The sequence below is a fragment of the Cupressus sempervirens genome, chromosome 2 (assembly GCF_028749045.1).
Source record: "Cupressus sempervirens isolate cs-2001-9-10 chromosome 2, ASM2874904v1, whole genome shotgun sequence".
Classification (NCBI taxonomy): domain Eukaryota; kingdom Viridiplantae; phylum Streptophyta; class Pinopsida; order Cupressales; family Cupressaceae; genus Cupressus; species Cupressus sempervirens.
In genome coordinates, this window is record NC_143119.1 from 186,619,375 (window position 1) to 186,644,243 (window position 24,869).

A 24,869-nucleotide genomic window follows, 5' to 3' on the forward strand; every position below is an offset into this window, starting at 1 on the left:
ATATGTATAAGCACACAAGTGTTTAGAGGACATGCACGTGAAGATCAAAACCACTAGAAAAAAATGTTGTCTAAACTGTAAAATGAAGCATGCGATGCTAATGAACGTGACTCACAACAAATGGTAAATATATATTGTGGAAAACACTCAAAACTACAAGTGAAGATTCGAGTTTCTATGTGAACAAAATCAAATGATAAGTATATTCAATCTAAAGTCACAAGTATATGAAGTCACAAGAATATGTGATCATAAATGAGGAGAATAGACAATCAGGATAGGAGAATAACAAACTAATGCTAAGTATAATAAGCCTCTTATATTTCTACAGGTACTTTGAGAATGGGAACATTAGTCAGGTAGAGTCTAAGAGAGTTCATAATTTGATCACCATCGAGGTTGTATAATGGAGACTCATTATAATAAATACAATCAATATTAAGAGGAGAATTGGACATAAAGGAGTGTGATAAGAGCATAGTGATTAGAAGTAGCAAATATTAAGAAGGCAGTTAAATAACTCATTCGCTCAGAAATCACATGGCATCCACGTGATACAAAGGAGATTATCAATAAGGATGTGAGAAGGTTATTGTGCTAATAAACTAGTTGCCAGACAAACTTGGGAGTTAATATTTGGATATCATTCCCAAGTTAATAGCACGACACACTACCATACTTAACGCACAGACAAATATGAAGCTACACATAATATATTGTTTGACATCTTCTCATAGTCCCCAAAGTCAACAATATGTTTTAAGCACATGTGCTATATTGGGAAGATATAATTGAACAAAGAGAGTTCATCAGTGTTGTATTGGGTTGTATTAAGTCCACCATTCATGCATGCAGAGATGGACACTTATGGCATGGATATTATGAGATATTACCTTCTTTGCAAGGACCAAACAAAGGCATCCGTTTCTATATATATATAATATGGGTGGCTAAAAGTATCGGTATAAGAAAATTGGAGGTAGTCTGTGACTTACAATGGCATGGGACCCAACATTTTTTAGTTTCATTAACTGCGATATCTTTGAATGTTGAATGGAAAATAATTTGATTATTTGTGGGCCCGATAGTATTCTAGTGTTTTGTGCGATATTGTCTTAAGAAATATTTCCGCTAAGACTGTCGCTAATATAAGGTGTATAAATACCTTGGGATTGACTTCAACAAAAGTCTAAGCTGGGATGGCTGTAGAAAGATAAGGGTTTTGGGAGGTTGGAAGGCACTTTATGCTTTGAAAAATAGGTGTCGCAATGCTGAGGTTTGGGATTGGAAAACCAATCAAACTTTGTTTGGGCTTCTTGTGCTACCGGTGGTTCTTTATGGTTGTGAAATAATGGCCAGCAGCATTTCAAACTTACAATGGAGACAAATCGAGATGATACAAAAGCGCTGGATTACCAGCAAGTTTAAAATCAAATGCACGGTCCCCTATGATATCATGCTTTGTGAACTGGGAGCAATATGTATTGAGGCTCATGCTATGACCCACCACATTAGCTATCTTAAAAAAATTGAAAAGATGGAGGCAACTAGATGGCTTAAAATGGTCTTTGAGGATGCTTTGTGTAAACGTAAAAGGAATTGGATGCAACAAAACATCAAGAGGATGAGCAAATGGGATATCCATTTCAACATGTGTCCTACCGACAATAAAGAAATAAAAGCTTTTGTTATTGTTAGTAAATTTCTGCGCATGCTGAAATTTAGTTCTGAATGCAAAGGGTTTCATACAAATGCACGTGACTAGCTATTACATTCAGTTCACTTCTACTGCTATCATGTTTTATCTTGAGCCAACTGAAATATGTTAATTGTTCTTTGTATTAATCATTCAAAGATATGAAAAAATGATATTAACATCTGATAAATGAAATGGATAAACTGAATGTAATGTTATTCCCACACAAGCTTTGGGAGTAGCTTTTATTATAAAATGATCCTATTCTATGCAAGTGGAAGTGTACAAGTGAATGAAATAAAAGAGAGTAAGAGTCATAAGGAGCCAGTCATTGCCTGTTTATGACTGGCTGATTGCTTGCAAGGTTGCTGCGTGTGTTTTGCTGCTTCCGCTGTTTCAGGTTCAAGGTTTTGCAATAAAATAAAATGAGTTAGATCATATGATCTAAGCAATGCTAGCTAACCTCCTCTTATCTGCTCAAATATTTCATTTCTTCTACAAGTACTTGCATAAAATAGAAATGAAACCTTTCAAAGATCATGACTGAATGTTTACAATAGAAATCAACTGCAAATGGCTGTCAAGGGGATATATTGTGATATTTTTTGGGTCATGAGTGTCAGAATACCAAATTAAAAGTAGTATTGAAGGGATGAGTTTACACTTGAAACCTTTTACTTCATAGTATCGCATCAAGGGACAACACAAATATGCAAGACAAGCCACAACTTGAATAGAATGAAACATTAAAAGTACATGCATGATTCAGATTTCAGAACAGAACAAATATCAGAAGTGGTGAATCAGTAATAATGAAGACAAATCTACAAGATTTACATCCAGAAAGGATTTGCTGCTGAAATCTTTCATAACATACATGAAGAGATCATAGCAACTACAGCTGGAAGTCATGGACTTACAATTCACATTTAACAACTTGAGGCTGAGGTCCCTTGAATTGAAAAAAGCATGAACGGATGGAACAAATCAAGTCTGTTTCGCTTATATAATAGATAGTGATTGGTTTACTAGTATTCCAAACCATCAGAATCACAAACAATAAGAACCATCAGAAAAGTGCAGTCAGTCATAGTATTAAGGGTAAATTTTTAAATTTGCCCAGGAGAAACAACAGTAGAAAATCAGGCAGATAAGAAACAAGTGAAACCTTTTATCTTCCAACCTTTCAACTTATTTCGAAAATGCAAATGGAAAAAGGCAGAAAATGAATAAATGTGCTATAGGAGCCATCTTTAATGTCAAAAACAACAGTGTACTTTAAGATTTGATTAAGAAATGCAGAAAATAGGGATTCATCAGTGATACCGGCCTCAATATCCTTAAGAAATACTCATAGATTGTAACAAATTCCAACAGTACTAAGTGACAGTCATAGCTAAAATGAAAGTTCAGCGATGGATAACACAGATACCCAGCAGATGTGCAGCCATGGCAGTAAGATTCCAAGCAAAAATCATGTCATATTACAATATGCAAACCCTAGAATGAGGAATCATGATTCTCAGAAGCAGAAAACGCAGAAAAATGTCACGGCATCAAGCAATATAGGGAAGATTTTATGAATAGCAGAAATAAAAGTAATATTCTTAAAAACCTTTGCAAATGAAAACGTTTTTCAGATTCAGCCCGTGAAGCCAACTCCATATCAGAAAAAAGCATGAAGGTGGAGTAAAACCTTCAATGGTGGGCTCAAATCAAACAAAAAAATGTGCCCAGAGTCACAGCTCACGTCAAAGCTTCCAAATGAAGAATAATATGAAAGGTCCAGGAAAACGGCAACAGCAATAGGATAGATGAGCCTTCATTTATGCTAAAAAAAAATGAAGAAAGCAATAAAATCCCATAAAGATACCAAGAAGAAGCAAAGAAAACTAGAAGATACCTCCAAAATCATGGTGACCAAGCAGAAAACCGTAGCCACTTAACATCTCAGAAAATCTCCATAGTTTCAATGAAACTTTATGTGGCTATAAGTGCAACAAGAAACTCTCTACCTTCATATTTCTTTCAAACACTCAAAGCAATCAAATATTGGCAGCTACAAACAACAGTAATACCTCCAAAATCATGGTGGCTCAAGGAAAGCGTGCCCAAAATGATTGCAGATGGAGAAAACCTTAATGGCTGCTGCCTCAAACCCTAGCAGCAGCTCTCTCAGAAAACCTTCACATTAAGAATGAATGATTTTAGGGTTATCAAATGAAATACAATGCCCTTAATCATATTTTATAAATATTGAAGTCCAACAGCTTTGGAGGGTTTTTTAAAAAATTTTCTTTCTCTTTTTCCAAGACTATGCCGTGGGTTTTTGGAATGGGGAAGTTTAATTGTTTTAAGGGTTTCTATTTGCATTATTTCAATATTGTAAAACAAAATATTAAATGACATTTATAAGTCATTTTAATATTTTTTTAATATTTTAAATGCAAATTAGAGGGAAATAGGGAAATTTGAATTCGTCTTATGACCAATGGGTCAATATGACATGTGTGCAATACTTAGTCTTAGGAGTTATGAAGAGTTTCAAAGACTTAGTATTATCATTTAAAATCATGAAATTTTTTTCTAGGAGGCAGTTGTAGGTCGAATCTAGACTTTGACTAGGCATTTTGAGTGTCTTTATGATCAGTTAGAGTGTTTTTTGGGGATTCCTGAGTGAGTCATAGGTTATTTTATGACTTAGTGGGGTTATGAGGTAGTGAGTCGTCATTTTTGATAAGATTTGACTCCTTTTTTTGTAGCCTTTTTCCATGATTTCGACCAAAGGTGCTTCCTCATTTTGAGGATCATTTATTGGTTGGTGAAGGAGGTTTTTGATATATGCTATCACTTGTACTTGTAAAAGGCATTCAATATTGAGGTTTTTGATATATTCAAAGATCAGATATTACTATTCACTGTGTCTTCAGTATTGTTTCACATTGGAAATGTATTTTCAGAACCTTGAAGGAATATATTGAGCATTGGAGATCTATTTTTGGTGTCATGTCTCTGTATGTAGATTAATGGTTGATATTTCTTATAGTGTTATCCTGAAACCTTTAAGATTTGTCCTGTTAGGCATCTTTTTGTCACTGTTATTATTCTAGGTCAAAAATTATACCAATTAATTGAATGTGTTAAATCTGACTAAGTTCCTTTTAATACCTTCAAGTATTTGGTCTTCTTTTGAAATACTTATGTGCAGATCAATGTGTTAGAAATTGTATTAGTTTATCAATTGTTCAAAGTTTTCAGCTTGTGTTCAAGGAAATAATGTTTTCATCACAATCCTTTTGGTGTATCACCATTTTACCTAAGCATTTGTTTATTATCAATCTTTCTTATCTCTTTTCCTCACAAGTTTCTTTTCTAGTTGCCTGTTATCAAGTGATATACCATTGCAAAATCCAATAGGAACCAGCCTAGAACCTAGAGGTTCAATCCTGTTTTAGGTCATCCACACCTTGGATTGATCCCACGTTCTCCAGAAATCTCTAGTATTTTGTTGCAAAGATAGGGTGCAATTTCTGGAGTTAACAGTTATGAAGAAATTTCATAAGAGAAACTGGGGAAAGGGGCTTGGTAGAAAAAAAACTTACTACATCGGCAAGTTCAACCCCACATATGATCACCGCCAAAAGGAGTATATAGAGGCCATAATATCGTGGAGAGCTAAAACACTCATTGCACAACTAAGGACCAACTCCCATCAATGTCGATGCGAGACCGGGTGGTGGAAACAACCAAAAGAAACTCTGGGAAGAGAGAATCTGCTTGTTTTGCAATTCTGGGAAGGTGGAAACTGAACAACACTTCATTTTGGAATGTGAGGCATACACATGGACGGCAGGGTCAAATTTGCAGATATCCTATTTGACAACTTAGGGTACAACCTATTCAACAAAAAAAACATTGAGAAATTTAGTGGTCTCATCATCAGCTTTCACAAAAAGCGAACTGAATTAACAAAGTCGGTGTAGTGGGTATAGTGTCCCATAGGCTATTTCTTAGCCTCATGGACGTTAAAATCTCATCTATCTATCATATATTTTTGAATAAAAAATTTGAATATTTAATGATGATCTCAGCGACTATTAATCTTATATGATGAATGATCACATGCTATATTCAAAAATCAGATATTACTGTCAGATATGTAATGAGTTTCGAACTATTTGACTCTATATTTATGTGACCTTACTAGTAGTATTTACTTTTGTCTATTAGTTTAATAGTTTTACTATTTTGTATTTAATAGTAAACTCTTTAAAATATTAAAAAAAATTGCCATCTCCAAGTACCTCCATCTCCTATTTTCGAAAAAATAATCCTACCGGTACCGGTACCAGTACCAATACCAGTACCAGTATAGTGCCGAAGACCTCCAAGTCTCCCTGTCTCCTGGTGACCTTGATATTATGCAAGGAATACTGCAAATTGTTGAAAGGCTGCAAGTTTTAACAACAAAATGACTAAAACATAAAAAATATCTGTCCTCAATCAACAGATGCATCTAGGTTTGCACTAAAATTGTAGCCTGAGTCCGAGTCACTGCCAGTATAAAAGGCTACCTCAAGCAGATGGAGTCCCAACCAATCCCTTCTGTGTCTCCAACTCATCAATCTGCATGGCATTTTTGAGATCAACAGTCCAACGTGAGTCTAGAGTCTGATGATACTAAGGTTATGTTGACCTAGCAGCTGCAAGGCATTATGCATGGCCTCTAACTTCTCCCATTGTTTAGAGGTAAGGTTGTTTCTCTTGACAGATTGAATGAAGCTATATGTGGTTCAATTCCTCTTTGGAGTTGAGTAAGTAGCATCTTGTAAGAGTAGAGGAGTGGCAAGTATCCTTAAATTTGGTACGTTGTTTACATGCTGCACTCAACGTCCTCGACTTATAAGTTGTTGAATTTTTTAAGTCAAATTCTATGTTCTATTGAGACTAAGTAGGTGGACTATGATTCATGGTGTACACTTTTTTTTTTCTTTCACTTTCTCACTCTCTATGCAACTAGGATGCCTTAAAAAGCAATTGTTTTTACTCTTGGTAACATCCAGAGAAATAGATAGTATTTTTTTAATGGTTTGCAGAGATATTGCCAAAAGGTACATGTTTTTGTGGTTTTAATCACCACAATTTTCCTTTTTGCAGAAAAATTGGAATATAGTCACATCATCTTTATAAGTGTTGAAAACAATGACCATAATTTTGCTAAGCTTTACCATAATTGTGTTAAGCTTACTAAAGTGAGCAGAGTCATCAATCTATATTTGTAAACCATTGAGCAAGTGGGGAGGTAACTTTATTAACAAAAATTAGAAGAGCAGTCAAAACACAGTATTATATGCAACAACTATCAATTTCATTACGTTGCTGGAAGGTGTTCTAAAGATTATCAACATGATTCCTTGTTTTGGTGAGAGATGGGACCTCTACTTAACTTTGATGATACTTTGGAAAAAATTCGAGAAAACATGGAAAGTTTTGTTGTGGCCAAGAACCATGTCATATACTGTTGGGACAACTGTCTTGAAAGAATTGGAGACACTGATATCATCCGATCTCCAAAAAAAAGTTTTGGGTCGATGAAATAGCAATGCTACAATAGATATTTGAAAGGCCAATATCAAGCCTTCTCAATATTAGATTGAAGTGTGAAATGTGATTTACGGTGTGGAATTAAAAAAAAAAGTTTTACTTGTTCCTTGCTTTATGACTGCCATTTTTCAAGTGTCTAGAAATTTTTGTGGCTATCACGACCACATAAAGGCATTCAAATATATTCAAATTACCAAAGAATTAAACATTTAGTCATCATATTGACTTGTTATTGAACATGTGTTTTCACTGCTGTCAAAGGTGTCAGTCATTAATGTAATAGCAGATTAGTATGTTGTTCATCCTAGTACCTGGAAATTAAATTACTTCTGCCATGTATATGTTTGAGCATTTGAGTTCCGGAAGTCCAGTGACCAGCTATGTTGGTGAGATCAGTCGAAGTATGTTTTATTATAATCTTGCATCAATTACTGTTGTCTAAGGTGATCAAGAATGGTGTGTGGTGTGCTACTAAGGTCTGTTCCTTAGAATATTTTTATATTGGTAACTTGTTTTGCTTCGCATTCTGCCACAATCGAGTCATGATCTGCATTTTGGAAGGAGAGTGTTAACATATTTTGTTTCAGATTCTAGAGTTTAGAGGTTAATCTTCATCAGACAGGAAGTTAGTAAGGATGGAGTGTACATTGTTTGAGTTGGTCTTCTAGGTTGCTGTTCTGGATTTATGTGCTGGACATTAATACGCGCCCATTGGATATGGCATATGAATGACTATTGGGACATGATTATTATACATTAGGCGATGTATAGTGTGTCCATTGTTCTTAAGTAATGTGTGGGCTTTTGGATCTGGCCTATTACACATTTGATTTGGGTTATGCTTGTGTTTGGTTTGTATATGCATTAACCTTGTTCCAAGTGGACATGTAAATGTCATGATTATTGTAACATATATTAATAATTAATGTAACACAAACATATATGTATATATATATGCATACGCATACCAACATACATCCAAACATACATGTATGTATGTACGCGTCTATATATAGTTGATCTATGTTCATTCCACTAGGACAAATTGTTCGATTATCCGAAAGTGTCATGATTGATTTGTAGTAGAAGGGTGCTGGTAATGTGAGTTGCATCTCAATCATTATTGAATATCATATGAACTGTATCAAGAAGTTTTGAAATCGAGCAGATTAAAAGGAAGTTGCACACAATCAGTCCTGGAGGTCTGGATTTCATATTGTTGAGATTGAGGTCTAACAAGCTAAGTAGGTCCTCAGGTATTGGATTTGGGGATTAGTGTCTCTTGTAGGTTGGTACCTACAAATATAATTGCGGATTGGTGTCTTCGGTAGGTTGGTCCCCATTTCATATTGTAAATATCTTAATTTATTCCTACTTGTGAGGCTGGATTTGGATGGTATATTAAAACATCCATTCTCATTTTTCCTTTCTAGTTTCCACCTAAATCTAGTGTTCTTATGTATTTATTTCTGCGCATGGTTTGATACGTTGATTTAGAGAAAGATTGGTGTTTTCTGCTTTGATGATATAGAAACTATTAATAGTAATTAATGTTCAATCAAGTTGAAATCCGCATATACTGGTTTGCTCCTCCCCCTCATCTCTCTTAGTACATCTGTGTGCTTAACAACATCTGTATGATAAGATATTGAAAATTTGCTTTATCCATATCCATTTCCAGGTAACTCTTGTAGTGTAAAAATATAAATTTGAACTTACATTGGATTTAATGATAGACACAACATGATGGTGTAACCTGCTCACCAGTGTGCTGCATTCAAAAGAACGTGCTCAATTGCACCTGCAGTGATCATGGCTTCCCAATTATTTCTTATTGTTTTTAAGGATTTGAAAGATCAAAAATATTAAGATGATATTCTTCCCGAGATTAAGAGATCACTACGTACATTGTATCTATGGCTCAGAGATACCACATAATCTGGTCAGGGCTAATTGCTGGACCAATCCTTGTTTAGAATTAACAATTTCTCAGCATTGTCTTTCATTTTGTCAATGGATTTTGTCACTTTAGTTTAAGTTATCTTGAACTGCTGAAGTGGAACAATTGCTGCAATCACTGGTATTCAGGATTTGAGAGTTTGTGTTTCAAGGCCCTTTGAATAAACCCAAGATATTTTGTTAGAGACAACTTCTCACCTGGTAATATCTACTTGTGTTTTATGTTGTAATAATTTTTTTGGTTTACTGTCTCATTTGATTTTTAGGTTCAAATTAGTCCTCTGAAGAATCTTGCGATTGTTTTGAATTCAGTTTTTGTAAGTGATTATTAGTATATGGTTGGATTTTTTGGGTGATATATTTACTTACCTTCTTTTCGAATATTTTGATCAGGATTTAATGGCTTTGTATGCATAATGTTTCATTAGCATCTCAATGATCGATATCAAAAGTAGACTGTGATATTTACTTGTTTTATATGAGCTAAATTTGATGAGAATTATTTTCCTGCAAATGAGAGCATTTAAAAAATGTTAATCTGATTTTCTCTTCTTATTACATCTGCAGCTTTGCAGTCATGTGGAGAGATTCTGGTAGCTGGTCATCAAAACGATTTTCATACCTCCTTTTGGATGAAGGGGAGTTCTATGTCCAAGATTGGATAGCAACATGTGGGAAGGGTTCACTCGACAGTTCTCAAAATATTAAACCATCAAGCGGGCAACTACAAAACATGAAAGGACGCTTGCGGTTATGCTCTAAATCAATTTTTTTTGAACCCGATAGTTTGTCACTTCCAGTCATTAGGTTTCCTATGAACAAAGTAAAGAGTGTTGAAGCTTTAAAAGGAAAACCACTCTTGCCTCAATACAACCCCGACAAATGGCAAGGGAGACAAGAAGGCTTTGTCTTAGAGGTATCTTTAAATGTCACAATGAAGGAGAATGGACTTGATGCTCCCTATAAATTTGAGAAGCGAGATAGTGCATGGTGGTTTTCCTTGGAATTTTCACCAGTTGAGCAGGTTGAGCTACCTTTCCTTTTCTTTTGTTATGCTTCCTTTCATGAACATATACACTCTTTCAATTTTTAGATAATTATATTTAAGTCTGCACAATTTTAGTTTGCTTATGTCAACTTCCACTTGAAATATTAGATTTCCTGTGATATTAAAATTGAGCATAGCTAGAATGCATATCCTAATTATTACAAGTTTACTATGTTTCCCTTCTCGTCGCTCTTTGTTATGCTAGGGTCTTCAAAAGTCTCTTGAAGTGGTTTATAGTTGGATAATTGCCTAGAGCAGTGCAATAACAAACTATTATCCCAACTCATTTCTCTAAAGAATAAGTCAGTTTCAGAAGACAAATATGGCTTCATGAAGATGGTTATGTTGTCATCTGATCTGTCACCTTAAGTGTTTGAGATCTTGAAAAAGGCCATAGGAAATCCTACTTATCTGGCCATAGTAAAGCAACATTCTTACATGTTTGTAGTAAATCTTATCTTATAAGAACATATGATCTTGCTGTCAACCATAATGAATGGCCTAAGAAATTGAGAGAACGATGTATAATTTCAACAATTTTTATCTTCCTTGCAGCAATAATCATGTGAGGAACTTAATATCATCGTTGATTTACAGGCAATGGTTAGAAAAATTCAAGAGTCTGCAGCTCTCCACTTGATACAATTGATCCAATTCAACGTAAGGTAGTGTTGGATATTAATAACAAATATAGGAAAATAAAGCGTAGAAACTCTCAATAAAGAAACATGTAGTGTCCCCTTTCTAGGAGACTAGCAGTCTTCAGGAGGTTGGCTTATTACTAGGTTCCCATAAGCTAACAAGATGTTCAGGGGACTAACGAGGAGGCTCATGGAGTGATTGCAAAGACTTGGGGGCCATTTGGAGTTTGGGTTATTTAATTATTTAAATTTGGAAAATAAATAAAATTTCCTAAGTGAAAATTAAAGTAAATTATAATGATGGATGATGAATTCACTTTATTAAATAATTTGTTATAAGTGAATATTATAATTTCACTAAATAAAAAAACTTAATAAGTTTAAAGTTTAAAATAAACCACCATTAAATTGAGTTTTATATTCACTTTATCGATTAATTCTTATGAGTGAATAATATTATTCACTATAACAGTGGGGTGCTTAGCCATTATTATTTTCATTATTCAAACAATAAAAATGCAAGAACTAAATTAAGTTTGGCTTGGCGGATGAAGTAAGGGGTTATTAATTTATCTCAAAATAAAGCCAAGTATTGAAATATGGAGAAGGCAAATGTTTTAATAAACTCAAGTCAAGCTTGTTAATGCAATTGGTGTGAATGGAATTGCATGGTTGAGGCTTCTAACAATAGTACAAAATTAAATTATTTTCTGTGTTTGGAGCGATCTAGAGTTTGGTGTGGGCAGCGAAATGGAATTGGGTGATTTATGAAGGAGACAAGATGCATTCGGAGATGCTTTGAAGATCGGATTTTGAGAGGAAGGTATTGCAGATCTATGATTGAGGAAATTTTAACAATTCACAGCCAAGAACGTAGCCTCTTGGAAGGGAATGAATTTGGCATCCACCCGATTCAATGCTTCAAAGAAGATTTAGTGAAAATTATTAATAGTGGGGAGAATTACTTGCGAGGAAAGTTTAAGGTAATTCCCTAGAAGAGTAGTGGAAATCAGAATTTGGGTTCAATACTTTAGATTACTGAAATTCAGCATTTGGGAAATGCCAATTCTCCATTTTCAGCCATGCGGCAATACTATTGATGAACAAGAGAAGCATATAGGTGTTCAATTTGAGGAATCAAGCACAGTTTCAAGCTATACAAGCAGATCAAGCTCCTTGTGGCAACTTTGGCAAGTTTCAGACCTGCTGTGATTACCCACATGACCTTACAAAGTCTCCAAGAGTTAACGCCATCGTCAAGGGAGAGATTCTATTCATGTCCTGCTAAGATAAATTTATTAATGTGTAATATCCCTGTTATAAAATAAATGTAATTAATTCAACCTTGTTATTGGGCCGATTGATTTAATATATCTTGGTTCCATTTCTTTTAAATTGTTTCTGTAGGTAATTTGGCTGTCAGCTATTTTTGTACACCCTCGGAAGGTTTTTCCTAACGGGTATTTAAGCACGGCTTGTAGGTAGTAGTAGGTAGGCTTTTGGATTATTTTCTATGTTCCCCCAAGTTTCCGGTACGGGGATGGTGGGGGATGGCAGGATGGGTTTCCGGGACGACAAATTTTTTTGGCAATTTTGGGGACGGGGAGGGATGGCAAACGGGGACGGCTATATATATATAGGGAAATTTTAAAATATATATTGAAATTTGCAAATATACATGTCATTCATATGAGCATGTCATTTAAACATTATAGAACCATAAAATACAACATTTGAATGCCATCTAGGAAATAATATCCGATTTTAGTACCCAATTATCAAAATGCATATCAATATCAGTGAACACTGAACAATGAACATTAACAATTGTCAATATCATAATGTTATAATGATAAACATGATAAATCTTAAAATCAAAATCAAAATATGCCCAAAGCTATAGGCCCAAAGGTTAGAGGACTGCCATAAAGTCATAAGTATCAATGTATTATAATCATGTTCATGTTCAACATAAAAAAAATAACATAGAAAAATGACGCAGCCTGTTGCTCCTATTCTGCCTCTACTGCCTTTTAGGGCATTTGGAGGGGTGGCGACAACTTGGCCGACCAAGTTGGAGGCTTTAAAAATTTTTTTTATGTTAAGCTTTTTTAATTTTATGCAAACAAAAAAGGGGGACGGCCAGCTATACCCGGTACGGAAAGGGGACATCTTAGCCGACCAAGTTGGAGGCTTAAATTTTTTTTTTAATGTTAAACTTTTTAAATTTTATGCAAACAAAAAAGGGGGATGGCCAGCCTTTTTCCCCTCAGGCGTCCCCAAGTTTTCGAGACATCCCTTGCATTTTTTTCACTTTTTGGGGACGGCTGGGGGACATCCCATACCCGTCCCCCTATCCTCGGGACGTCCCCGTCCCTGAAACGTTGAGTTTTAGGCCAGGTACGCATCCCCAGGGAACATAGATTATTTTCTATGTATTGCGAATTCCTGTTGGAGTTCTGGATTGTTTGCCATTTCGGAAGTGAAAGATCTTCCCTATTTGGCTTGTGTGGTTTCGATGGGATTCAACCCTCACCCTATTCCGTTGTTGCATGTATTACTTCATTCGGATCTAGCAAATTAGAGCACTATTTTTGACAAATATTAATTGAAGAGTATTTGTGTTCTAATCTCCATTCTTGTTTGGTTCGATTTGAGAAATTGTGATATTTAAGTTTACAGTGGCATCTCAAGACTTTCCCTCCATCCGTACTTGGTCTACATTCCACACATTGCCTCCCTTTGATGCTGTATGACCAACATTAAGTACGACCATATAAATAACATCGTACTGCACTTTATTGTGCCATACAACCTACTACTTCCCCCTGTACGGATTGCAGATATTCTTGCCGTACGTCCTCCACCTTCCATCGTACGGAACAACATACACACCCACCATACGACCTCTTCTGACACCATACGGCCTCTTATGTGCCACTGTACGACACACCCTCTCCCCCTTGCCGTATTGTACAGTCTGTCCTGTACGGCCTTCAATTCGTCTGTACATTGGCTCATGTCATTTGTACGCCATCATCCGTACATCCCAACACCCCTACACTAGTCATGTACGGAGTCCATCTGGTTGCCAAAATTGTCTGGAGAGAGATTTCCTGATTCGAGGTCACGCAACATGGGCTGTGATCGCGCAACACAAGAGCATCTCCGAAACCGTTCAGGAAAGTGGTTGCACAGCACGGGAGCATCTCTGAAAGTGTTCAGGAAAGTGGCCGCATAGCACAGGCTATGATCGCGCAACACAGGAGCATCTTCGAAACTGTTTGGGAAAGTGGCCACGCAGCACGAGCAATTGAGGCCATGCAACACGGGCTATGACCACGCAACACGGGAGCATCTCCAAAACTGTTCGGAAAATTTCTGAAACTTTCGAGAACATTACCAAAACTATTTGAGAACATTACAGTGGTATTAGAGCTTTTGATTCTGCTAGCTTGTGGAAGTGAATGCAAGTTTATAATCAAAGGAGAAGGTGAAATAACCTTATTGCTAGAATGGCAGATCATCAAGATCCTACAACAGAACTCATGAATCTTTTAAGAGAGTTCAACAAAAACCAAATATAAATCAATGAAATCCAAAGGCTCATGCAAGAGATACTACAAAAATTATCTGAGGGAAAGACGATAGAACAAAATGGGCATAGCGATGATTCAGTTTCAGGAAGGGCAAACTTTCAACCCTCTCGCTCTCGACCCTCGATGCTCATCTTCCTTCCAAGGACGAAAGCACCACGCAAAGAAAGAGAGCCCACTTTTCAGGAAATGCAGGAAAAACTTCGAGAAGATTGGCGGAACACAAATATGGAAGGTGATATATCTTACAGAGACTATGTTGATCTAAGAATGAGATATTCTGGCAGGGGAAATTGTGGTTATTTTAATGATGATCTCATGAGAAAGATTAGAAAGGTAAATTTATCACCATTTGATGGATCTGGAGCTATTACCACAAAATCATGGGTTTTGAAGGTAGATACTTCCAACTTAATCCGATGCTCGAAGAGGAAGCGATCAATTACTCAACACTTCATCTAGAAGGAGTGGTGCATGAGTGGTGGCATCATGGACTGGTCACTCTTGGACATGACCAATTAACCTCCTATGTCTAGTTCACTGAGAGACTCATTGATCGTTCCGATGGGAAGGATCTTGAGCTAAACTTCAAAGATCTAGCTCAACTAAAGCAAACGGGCATGGTAGACAACTACATCACTGAGTTCCAAAGGTTGTCAGTATTAGTCACAGACAGACATCTTTGAAAGATGTCGAATTCTGTTATTCATGGATGGGCTGAGAGAGCCTTTAAGAGGCTGGATCCAAGGGTTCAACCCGTGTACACTCAACAGAGCTATTAAGAAGGTGCATGACATGGTTGTATCTTCCTCCAAAACTCACGCAGCTACACCAACACCATCCCCACAAGAAGACAAAGACAAGGAGCCAATTTAGAAAAAAATTCAGTTTGATGAAGATTCTCGACAAGAGCTCTGGAGGAAAAAGCTTTGTTTCACGTGTAAAGAACCATGGGATCTTGGTCATCACTGCCTTGGGAAGGGAAAGATTCATTATATTGAGGTGATGTCTGATGATGATGAAGGACAAATACCTACAACGATTGATGAAGAAATTACCCAATAGGAGAATAAATGCCCTGATACAAAAAGGGGGTTCCATTGCTACCCTCACTGCAACGACTGGAAGTGATATCATTAGGGTTCATGACACACTTCATAGAAAACGAGTCCCAATCATGATTGATAGTGGCACCACACTCAATTTCATCAGTTCATCTTTGGTCACTAGTAAAGGCTTGCACGAAGTTGAGCATGGAGGATTTGAGGTAAAGGTTGCAGGAGGAACCTGGTTACCTTGCTCATGTGATCCCACGGCTACAAATTTCCATGGGAAACTATACCATGACAAATGAATTCTATCATTGATTTGGTTGATACTGACATCATTTTGGGCATCTAGTGGTTGGAAACTCTTGACTAGTACACCCAAAGTTTCAAAAGGATGGACTTTTCATTTGAGACAGGTGGCAAGAAGGTGTTGCTAAGAGGAATGTCAAATAAAGGATCGAGGGAAGTCACAATCAAGAAGATGGAGGCCATTTTTAATCATGATTGGACCCCAAACACTACAAGAAAAAAATGATAGTCGACGCCTTATCGCATTCCTTGGATAATTGGCATGCCTATCTATTGGTCGGGTACTCAAAGAACACTTTTGCATGTCAGTCGATGGATGGCTATGTACACGATGAAAGATACAAAATTATTGATGACATCATTTACTTCGACGGGAAGATCTACTTAGTACTTGACTCAGGACTGAAGAAGTTGATTATTGAAGGATATCTATAACCGGATTTGCATTTTCTTGAGGACAAGCAAATTTTGGGACGGTAGGATTGTAATATCCCCGTCATAAAATAATTGTAATTAATTAAACCTTGTCATTGGGCCGATTGATTTAATATATCTCGGACCCTTTTTTTTAAATTGTTTTCGTAGGTATTTTGGCCATCGGCTATCTTTGTACACTCTCGGAAGGTTTTTCCTAACGAGTATTTAAACACGGCTTGTAGGTAGTAGTAGGTAGGCTTTTGGATTATTTTCTATGTACTGCAAATTCCTGTTGGAGTTCTGGATTGTTCACCATTTCAGAAGTGAAAGATCTTCCCTATTTGGCTCGTGCGGTTTCAGTGGGATTCAACCCTCACCGTATTCCATTGTTGCATGTATTACTTCGCTCGAATCTAGCAAATCAGAGCACCATCTTTGGCAAATATTAATTGAAGAGTATTTGTGTTCTAATCTCCATTCTTGTTTGGTTCGATTTGAGAAATTGTGATATTTAAGTTTACAGTGGCATCTCAAGACTTTCCCAGCACCCATACTTGGTCTACATTCCACACATTGCCTCCCTCTGATGCTGTACGACCAATATTAAGTATGGCCATCATATAATTAACATCATATTGCACTTTATTGTGTCGTACGACCTACTACTTACCCTCGTATGGACTGAAGATATTCTTGCCGTACGCCCCACACCTTCCACGATATGGAACAACATACACACCCACCGTACGACCTCTTCTGACACCATACGACCCCTTCTGTGCCACCATACAACACACCCTCTCCCCCTTGCCATACCATACTGATTGTCCCGTATGGCCTTCAATTTATCTGTACGTTGGCTCTTGCCATCTGTATGCCATCATCCATACATCCTAACACCCCTATACTAGTCATGTACGGAGTCCATCTGGTTGCCAAAATTGTCTGGAGAGATTTCTTGATTTGAGGCCGTGTAGCATGGGCTATGACCGTGCAGCACGGGAGCATCTCTGAAACCATTCAGGAAAGTGGCCAAATAGCATGGGAGCATCTCCGAAAGTGTTCGGGAAAGTGGCCGCATAGCATGGGCTATGACCGCGCAGCACGGGAGCATCTCCAAAACCATTCGAAAAAGTGGCCGCACAGCATGGGTAGTAGCTGCGCAGCACGGGCAACTGAGGCTGTGCAACATGGGTTGTGACTGTGCAGCACGGGAGCATCTCCGAAATCGTTCAGGAAATTTCTAAAACTTTCAGGAACATTACTGAAACTGTTCGGGAACATTACATAATGTCCAACAAGAGACCACAAGGGTCTAAGGGACTGAAAAGCCTGCAACAAGAAAAAACCAGCAATGGGAGCACTACACAGTGTCTGCAGAAAAACCAAACAAGAGAGAAAAATCGCTGAACAAGAAGAGACTACAAACTCCTTGTAAGGGACAAGTAGTCCGTAATTGAAGGATAGGTTATGGGGGAAGAATGATATCATGTCCCAAAGTTTTAATGTAATTTTATAAATTAAATTAATTAATTAATTGGTCGCAAAATTTAAATAATATAAGGACCTTTAATTAGTTACTTTAATTAATTAATATGTGCCCCAAGTTAATACTTGTATTTGTGGTTCTGATTGATTTAATATATCTTGAACCTGTTTTTATTGTAGTTTTTGTTGGTATGTGTTGCTGTCGGCTATCTTTGTATACCCTCAGAAAGGTTTTTTCGCAACGGGTATTTAAGCACGGCTTGTAGGTAGTCGTAGATATGCATTCTGATTATTTATTTTGTACTGTGAATTCCCGTTGGGATTCTATGTTGTTCGCCATTTCAGAAGTGAAAGATCTTCCCTATTTGGCTTATTTGGTTTCGGTGGGATTCAACCCTCACCCTATTCCATCACCTATAATACTTCGCTCGGATCTCGCAAATTGGAGCACCATCTTTTGGCATTTTTGAGTCTATATGCGAAATATCATTATTAATTGGTGCAAGTGTGTATCTAGCTGGTCTTTGGTTTCTTGCAAGGTGTTTGTGTTTAATATATTGCATTTTGCATTGCGAACGACATTGCCGAACTTCTTTGTTTTCCTCCTTGCCGTAATTACCTTTACTTCACTGTACAACCTCCTTTTGTATCACCGTACGGACATACGGCCTTAGCACACCACTATCCTTTTATAGCTCCCTTTTGGCCTCCAATTTGTCCATATTGTACCATTGTCCTTCCCACCGTACAACCTCATTATCTCCATCCTACATAATTGCCCCTCTACCTCCACTGTACACCTCTTACCTTTTTACCATACGACCCTTCAATCCACTACCATATGGTCCCCTGAAGACCACCATATGGTCACTTGTTCCTGCACCATACGGCTTCTCATAGCCTGCTCCTTTTCGTACGACCTCCTTGTGTATGGCCTCACGGCCTCACTCCATTGTGCATTGCCACCTAGAGGAACTACTTGAAGCACTGACCTGAAGCATTGGCCACCCGAAGCACTGACCTGAAGAACTGGTCACCCAAAGCACTGACCTGAACCATTAGCCACCCAAAGCACTAAGGGAGAACTACTTGAAGCATTGGCCACCTGAAGCACTAAGGGATACTACTTGGAGCACACAACCAGACTACCTGAAGCACACAACAAGACTACATAGAGCATACTATGGGACTTCATAAGGAAACTCTAGAATTAAACATTATAGTGGTATCAGAGCAGAAACCTTTCAGGAACATTACCGAAACCGTTCGGGAGCATCTCTGAAACTTTCAGGAACATTACCAAAACTATTTGGAACATTACAGTGGTATCAGAGTAGAAACCTTTTGGGAGTATCTCCAAAACTTTCGAGAACATTACCGAAACCGTTTGGAACATTACAGTGGTATCAGAGCAAAAACCTTTCGGAAGCATCTCCGAAGCTTTCGGGAACATTACCGAAACCGTTTGGGAGCATCTCCAAAACTTTCGGGAACATTGCCGAAACCGTTTGGAACATTACAGTGGTTTGGAACATTACAGTGGTATCAGAGCTAGTGATCTTGCCAGCCTACTGGGATGATTGAGAGATTTTGGTATTGGGATCACACTATGGCCTCAAATAGTGATGGAGAGTGGTGGTTGAAGGCACTACAGAGGATTGACAAAGAGCTTAGTGAGGATGTTGATCTTCCATTAGATATATTGCAAGTTTGTGTTAGGTGAACTAATTACCTTCAAGATTTATACAGAGAATCCTCTCGCCGATTAAGGAGGCCTTAAGTCAACCCAGGCTTTTGAGACACCATGACAAGGATAAAAGATTGGCAGTTGCTGCATGTCTTAGTGAGGTCTTGAAAATTTCGGCTCCTAAAGCACCCTATGATGATAACACCATGATAGAGATATTGCAATTGATAGTTGACAGCTTTCAGTGTCTTAATGACTTCAGTAATGACCCTTTTGGTAGGAGATCTACAATATTGGAAAATTGTGCAATTGTCAAAGTAAGTAACCTTCTCTTAGATCTTGAATTGCAAAATTTGGTTCATGATATATTTCATCACTTCTTGGTTACCATCAAGGAAGATCATGATACTAAGATTTCAGTTGCTATGGAGAGTCTTATAATTTCGTGTATTGAAGAGATGGATGAAATATTCTAAACCATCACATCTATGTTATGGGCTGTTCATAATCTAGAATGTATTCCCTTTATAGTAGCATATAGATTGGTGAGTAATGTTTTCAAGCATTGTGAAGAAAAACTAATATCTCATTTGCACAAGTGGGAGAGAATGACTGACAATGATAAGGGTGATACATTACGTGAGGAGAATGAAGACATGATTACAGGACTGCTCCAAGAGGATTTGCTATCTTTCTACTACAGCAACATGGGGAGAACACCAAAAAAATGAAGAGGTTGCTTGCACGGATCTTGTGAAGACATGGACAGATCAAGTTGTGCCCGAGGTTGTGTTTGTCACCAAGGCACTATCCGTTGAGGAAGTTCCATCAGTTGTCGAACTTGTGTCCATCATAGAAGCTATGTCTGTTGTCGAGGCTCTATGGTTGTCATTGAAGCTATGTCCATCATCATGGTCTTGTCTATCATTGATGTTGTATGTTCATCATTGTCATTGTGTCTGTCACCATTGTGTCCATCATCGTCGTGTACATCACTGACGTCGAGTCTGTGTTCGTCATTGAGTTTGTGTCTGTCACCATTGTCGTATTTGTCACCGTCATGTTTGTCATCAACATCGAGTCTGTGTCTGTTGTCGAGTTCGTGTCCATCACTATCATTGTGTGTCACTGTCGTGTCCATCATTGTCATGTCTGTCATCGACATCAAGTCCGTGTTCGTTGTCGAGTTCGTGTCTGTCACCATTGTCGTATCTGTCACCGACACCGAGTCTTCGTCACTGTCGTGTCTATCATCATCATGTTCGTCACCGATGCTATGTCCGTGTCCGTTGTCAAGTTTGTATCCGTCAGTGTCATCATATCCATCACCATCGTGTCCATCACCAACACTGAGTCTATGTTCGTCATCGAGTTTGTGTTCGTCACTGTCATGTCCATCACCGATGCCAAGTCTGTGTTTGTTGTCGAGTTCGTGTCGGTCACCGTCGTTGTGTTTGTCACTGTTGTGTCCATCACCGTCAAGTTCGTGTCCGTCGTCAAGTTTGTGTTCGTCATCGATGCCAAGTCCATCATCGAGTACGTGCCAGTCAATGTTGCCGTGTCTGTCACCTTCGTGTCCATCATTGACGTTGAGTTCATGTCCATCATCAAGTTTGTGTCCGTTACCATTGTGTCCATCATTGATGCCAAGTTCGTATCCATCACCAACATTGAGTCCGTCTTTGTCGTTGAGTTTGTGTCCCTCATTGTTGTGTTCGTTGTTTTCACCATTGCCATAACTGTCATCGTCATTGTGTCCGTTGTCATCACCGTTGCCTTATCTGTTGCCATGTTCGACACCGTCGTCGTCATCGTGTATGTTATCTTCATTATGTCTATTGCTGTCATTGTAGTCATGTTTATTGCAAAGTCTATTGTCATGTTCATCACTATCGTTGCGTCTATCAACATTGTTGTGTTTGTAATCAACGACGTCATGGCTGTCTCTGTCATCATTGTGTGTTCGTCATTGTGGTTGCATTGGTCGCAATAGCTATGTTTGTTGCCATTGAGACATTGGTCGCTGTTGAGACTCTATCCATCATCGAGGCTTCAACTGAGGTTCTGCGTGCCATTGAGGTTTTATCTGTAGCTAAAATTTTGTTTGCTGCCGAGGTACACTCAGTTGAATTTTTTCCTACCAAGTTTCCCCTTACTAAGGTACTCTTTGAGGCTCCTATCATTGCGACACCCTTCACCGAAGCTTATGTCGCTGAAGTTCTCACAGTCGAGCCCCCCTTCATCGACATTCTCACTACTGAAGCTCTCTTCATCAAAGTTTCATTTGGTAGGAATATAATAGTGATCGTTGTGGTTGTGTTAGTGGGTAAGTTTGTGCCAGCATCAACATCTGTGTGCATGACCATACCCAAAGAGATTTTTGAACATGATGACGTGAAAGATTTTATCAATTTGTGGCATTGGGATCTTGGTGAAGGCTATGACAATGTTTATATCAGAGTGGCACAACGGATGCTTAATGACAGTGGGGTGCAAGGGAGGTTTGATGACAGTTCACTCATTTTGCCTACATGTTTGGTTTGGGATCTTGGTGACTAGGGATACGATAATATTTATATCAGAGTGGCGCAGCAAAAGTTTGATAGCAATGTGGTGTTGCGGATGATTGATGTCATTTCACTTGTCTTACCTGAGGGTTTGCTTTGGGACCCTGGAGCTGTTGGTGCTTCGTCAGATGACAGATTGCTTGAGAGCAAGCAATCTTTGGGCAGTGAGAATTTGTCATGTCTTGAAATTTTAATTTAATTTTTTTATTTAAATTAATTAATTAACTGGTTGCAAAATATAAATAATATAAGGACCTTTAATTAGTTACTTTAATTAATTAATATGTGCCCCAAGTTAATATTTGTATTTGTGGTTTCGATTGATTTAATATATCTCGGACCTATTTTTATTTTAGTTTCCATTGGTACGTGTTGCCGTTGGCTATCTTTGTATGCCCTGTGAAAGGTTTTTCCCTAACGAGTATTTAAGCATGGCTTGTAGGTAGTCGTAGATATGCATTCTGATTATTTGTTTTGTACTGCAAATTTCCGTTGGGATTCTATGTTGTTTGCCATTTCGGAAGTGAAAGATCTTCCCTACTTAGCTTATTCAGTTTCGGTGGGATTCAACCCTCACCCTATTCCATCACCTGTAATACTTCGCTTGGATCTTGCAAATCGGAGCACCATCTTTTGAAAAATCTAATTGAAGGTTATGTCTGTTCTAATCTCCATTTTTGAGTCTATATGTGAAATATCATTATTAATTGGTGCAAGTGTATATCTAGCTGGTCTTTGGTTTCTTGCAAGGTGTTTGTGTTTAATATATTGCATTTTGCATTGCGAATGACATTGCCGAACTTCTTTGTTTTCCTCCTTGCCGTAATTACCTTTACTTCACCGTACAACCCCCTTCTATAACATTGTATGGACGTACGACCTCAGCACACCATCTTTCTGTACCTCGCTTTCAACCTCCAATTTGTCCATATCGTACAACTGTCCTTCCCATCGTATGACCTCATTATCTCCATCCAACATAATTTCTCCTCCACCTCTACCGTACGGCCACATCTTCCCTTGTTACCATATGGCCCTTCAATCCACTACTGTACGGTCACCCGAAGACCATTGTACGATCATTTGTTCCTGCATTGTATGGCTTCTCACTGCCTGCTCCTTGTTGTACGACCTCCTTGTGTATGACCTCACTCCACTGTGCATCGCACCAGAGGAACTACCTGAAGCACTAACTTGAGGCACTGACCTGAAGCACTGGCCACCCAAAGCACTGCCCCAAAGCACTGACTTGAAGCATTGACCTGAAACATTGGCCACTCGAAGCACTGACATGAAGCACTAACCCGAAGCACTAACCTGAAGCACTAGCCATCCGAAGCACTGAGGGAGAACTACCTGAAGCACTGGCCACTCGAAGCACTGAGGGATACTACTTTGAGCACACAACTTGACTATCTGAAGCACATGACAAGACTACATAGAGTATACTACGAGACTTCATAAGGAAACTCTAGAACAGAACATTATAATGGTATCAGAGCAGACACCTTTCGGGAGCATCTCCGAAACATTCAGGAACATTACTGAAACCTTTTGGGAGCATCTTCGAAACTTTTGGGAACATTACCGAAACCGTTCGGAACATTACAGTGGTATCAGAGCAGAAACTTTTCAGGAGCATCTCCGAAACTTTCGGGAACATTATTGAAACCGTTTGGAACATTACAATGGTATTAGAACAAAAACCTTTCGGGGGTATCTCTGAAACTTTCGAGAACATTACCGAAACCGTTCGGGAGCATCTCCAAAACTTTCGAGAACATTACCGAAACTGTTCGGAACATTACAAGTGAGCCCCTTGCTGTCTATGAGAACTGTTGGAGATAGGATGATGGTGTCAAATGAATCCTTTGCAAGGTTTGACAGACTTGGTGTGAATTGGAGAAAGGCAAACTAGATCAATTGTTAGACATTTTCCATTTGTCCTAGTGCTGGTCTCTTTGTCCCAGGTTGATGTCATTCCTTGGATGACTATTGTAGTTGGAATAATGTAACTATTATGTTTAGTACTTGTTAAAGCTAGTCGGGTTGGTAATTTAGGAGGTGAGGGAATGCATCAATTGATTCACAACCAACCCACCCTTCTATAAATACCTAGAATATTGTCAATGTACTCAGGTTGATTTTGGTATTAATAAAGAAATCATTTCCTCTTCCACTTGTAACAAATTGCATGGTAAATGCAAGAAATCTCTCGCAGGAGATTGTACACTGCTAGTGGCATTAAAAGTTCGTCATGTACCGTACCTTCATGGATTGTTCTCTAATGGGCTTCCCTCTGTATGTACTAATCGATTGCAACTTCCGAGGCTGTTACCAAATCAAGTGTCAATTGATCCTCCCTGGTTATTTCCTCCTCTTCCCCGTCATTATTTGTTACTTGGATGAGCGGTACAAAGGGCCTTCCCATTACTCCTATTGACCTCCGGGTTGGAACTTAGGCAACAATGCCAAAATCAACCTGAGGAACAAGTGGATGAGGAAATGATTTGTTTATTAATACCAAAGTCAACCTGAGTACATTGACACTATTCCAAGTACTTATAGAAGGGTCGGTTTGTTGGGAACCAATCAACGCATTCCCTCACCTTCTGACCACCCAGCCCGACTAGCTTTAACAAGTGCTAAACATAATAGTTACTTTATTCCAACTACATCTATTTGCAAAGCAATTTAATAATAAACTTAGACTTATATTGTTTTAAAATTCTTAATGTCAAGATATACCTAGTATGGTTCTCTAATTTTCTATTTGGTTTGAAAGAATAATAGAATCAAAACTTTGTC

General features: G+C 38.1%; 1 protein-coding gene across 1 annotated transcript in view; it reads left to right on the forward strand.

Moving 5' to 3' along the window:
* The window catches only part of LOC149571701 (uncharacterized), a 319,697-nt gene that overhangs the window by 26,028 nt on the left and 268,800 nt on the right, over positions 1–24,869 (forward strand). The window contains exon 2 of the mRNA XM_089813119.1: positions 9,827–10,283. Within this exon, the coding sequence (XP_089669245.1) occupies positions 9,837–10,283 (447 nt within the window). The 5' untranslated portion in view covers positions 9,827–9,836. The remainder of the gene's footprint in view (positions 1–9,826; positions 10,284–24,869) is intronic.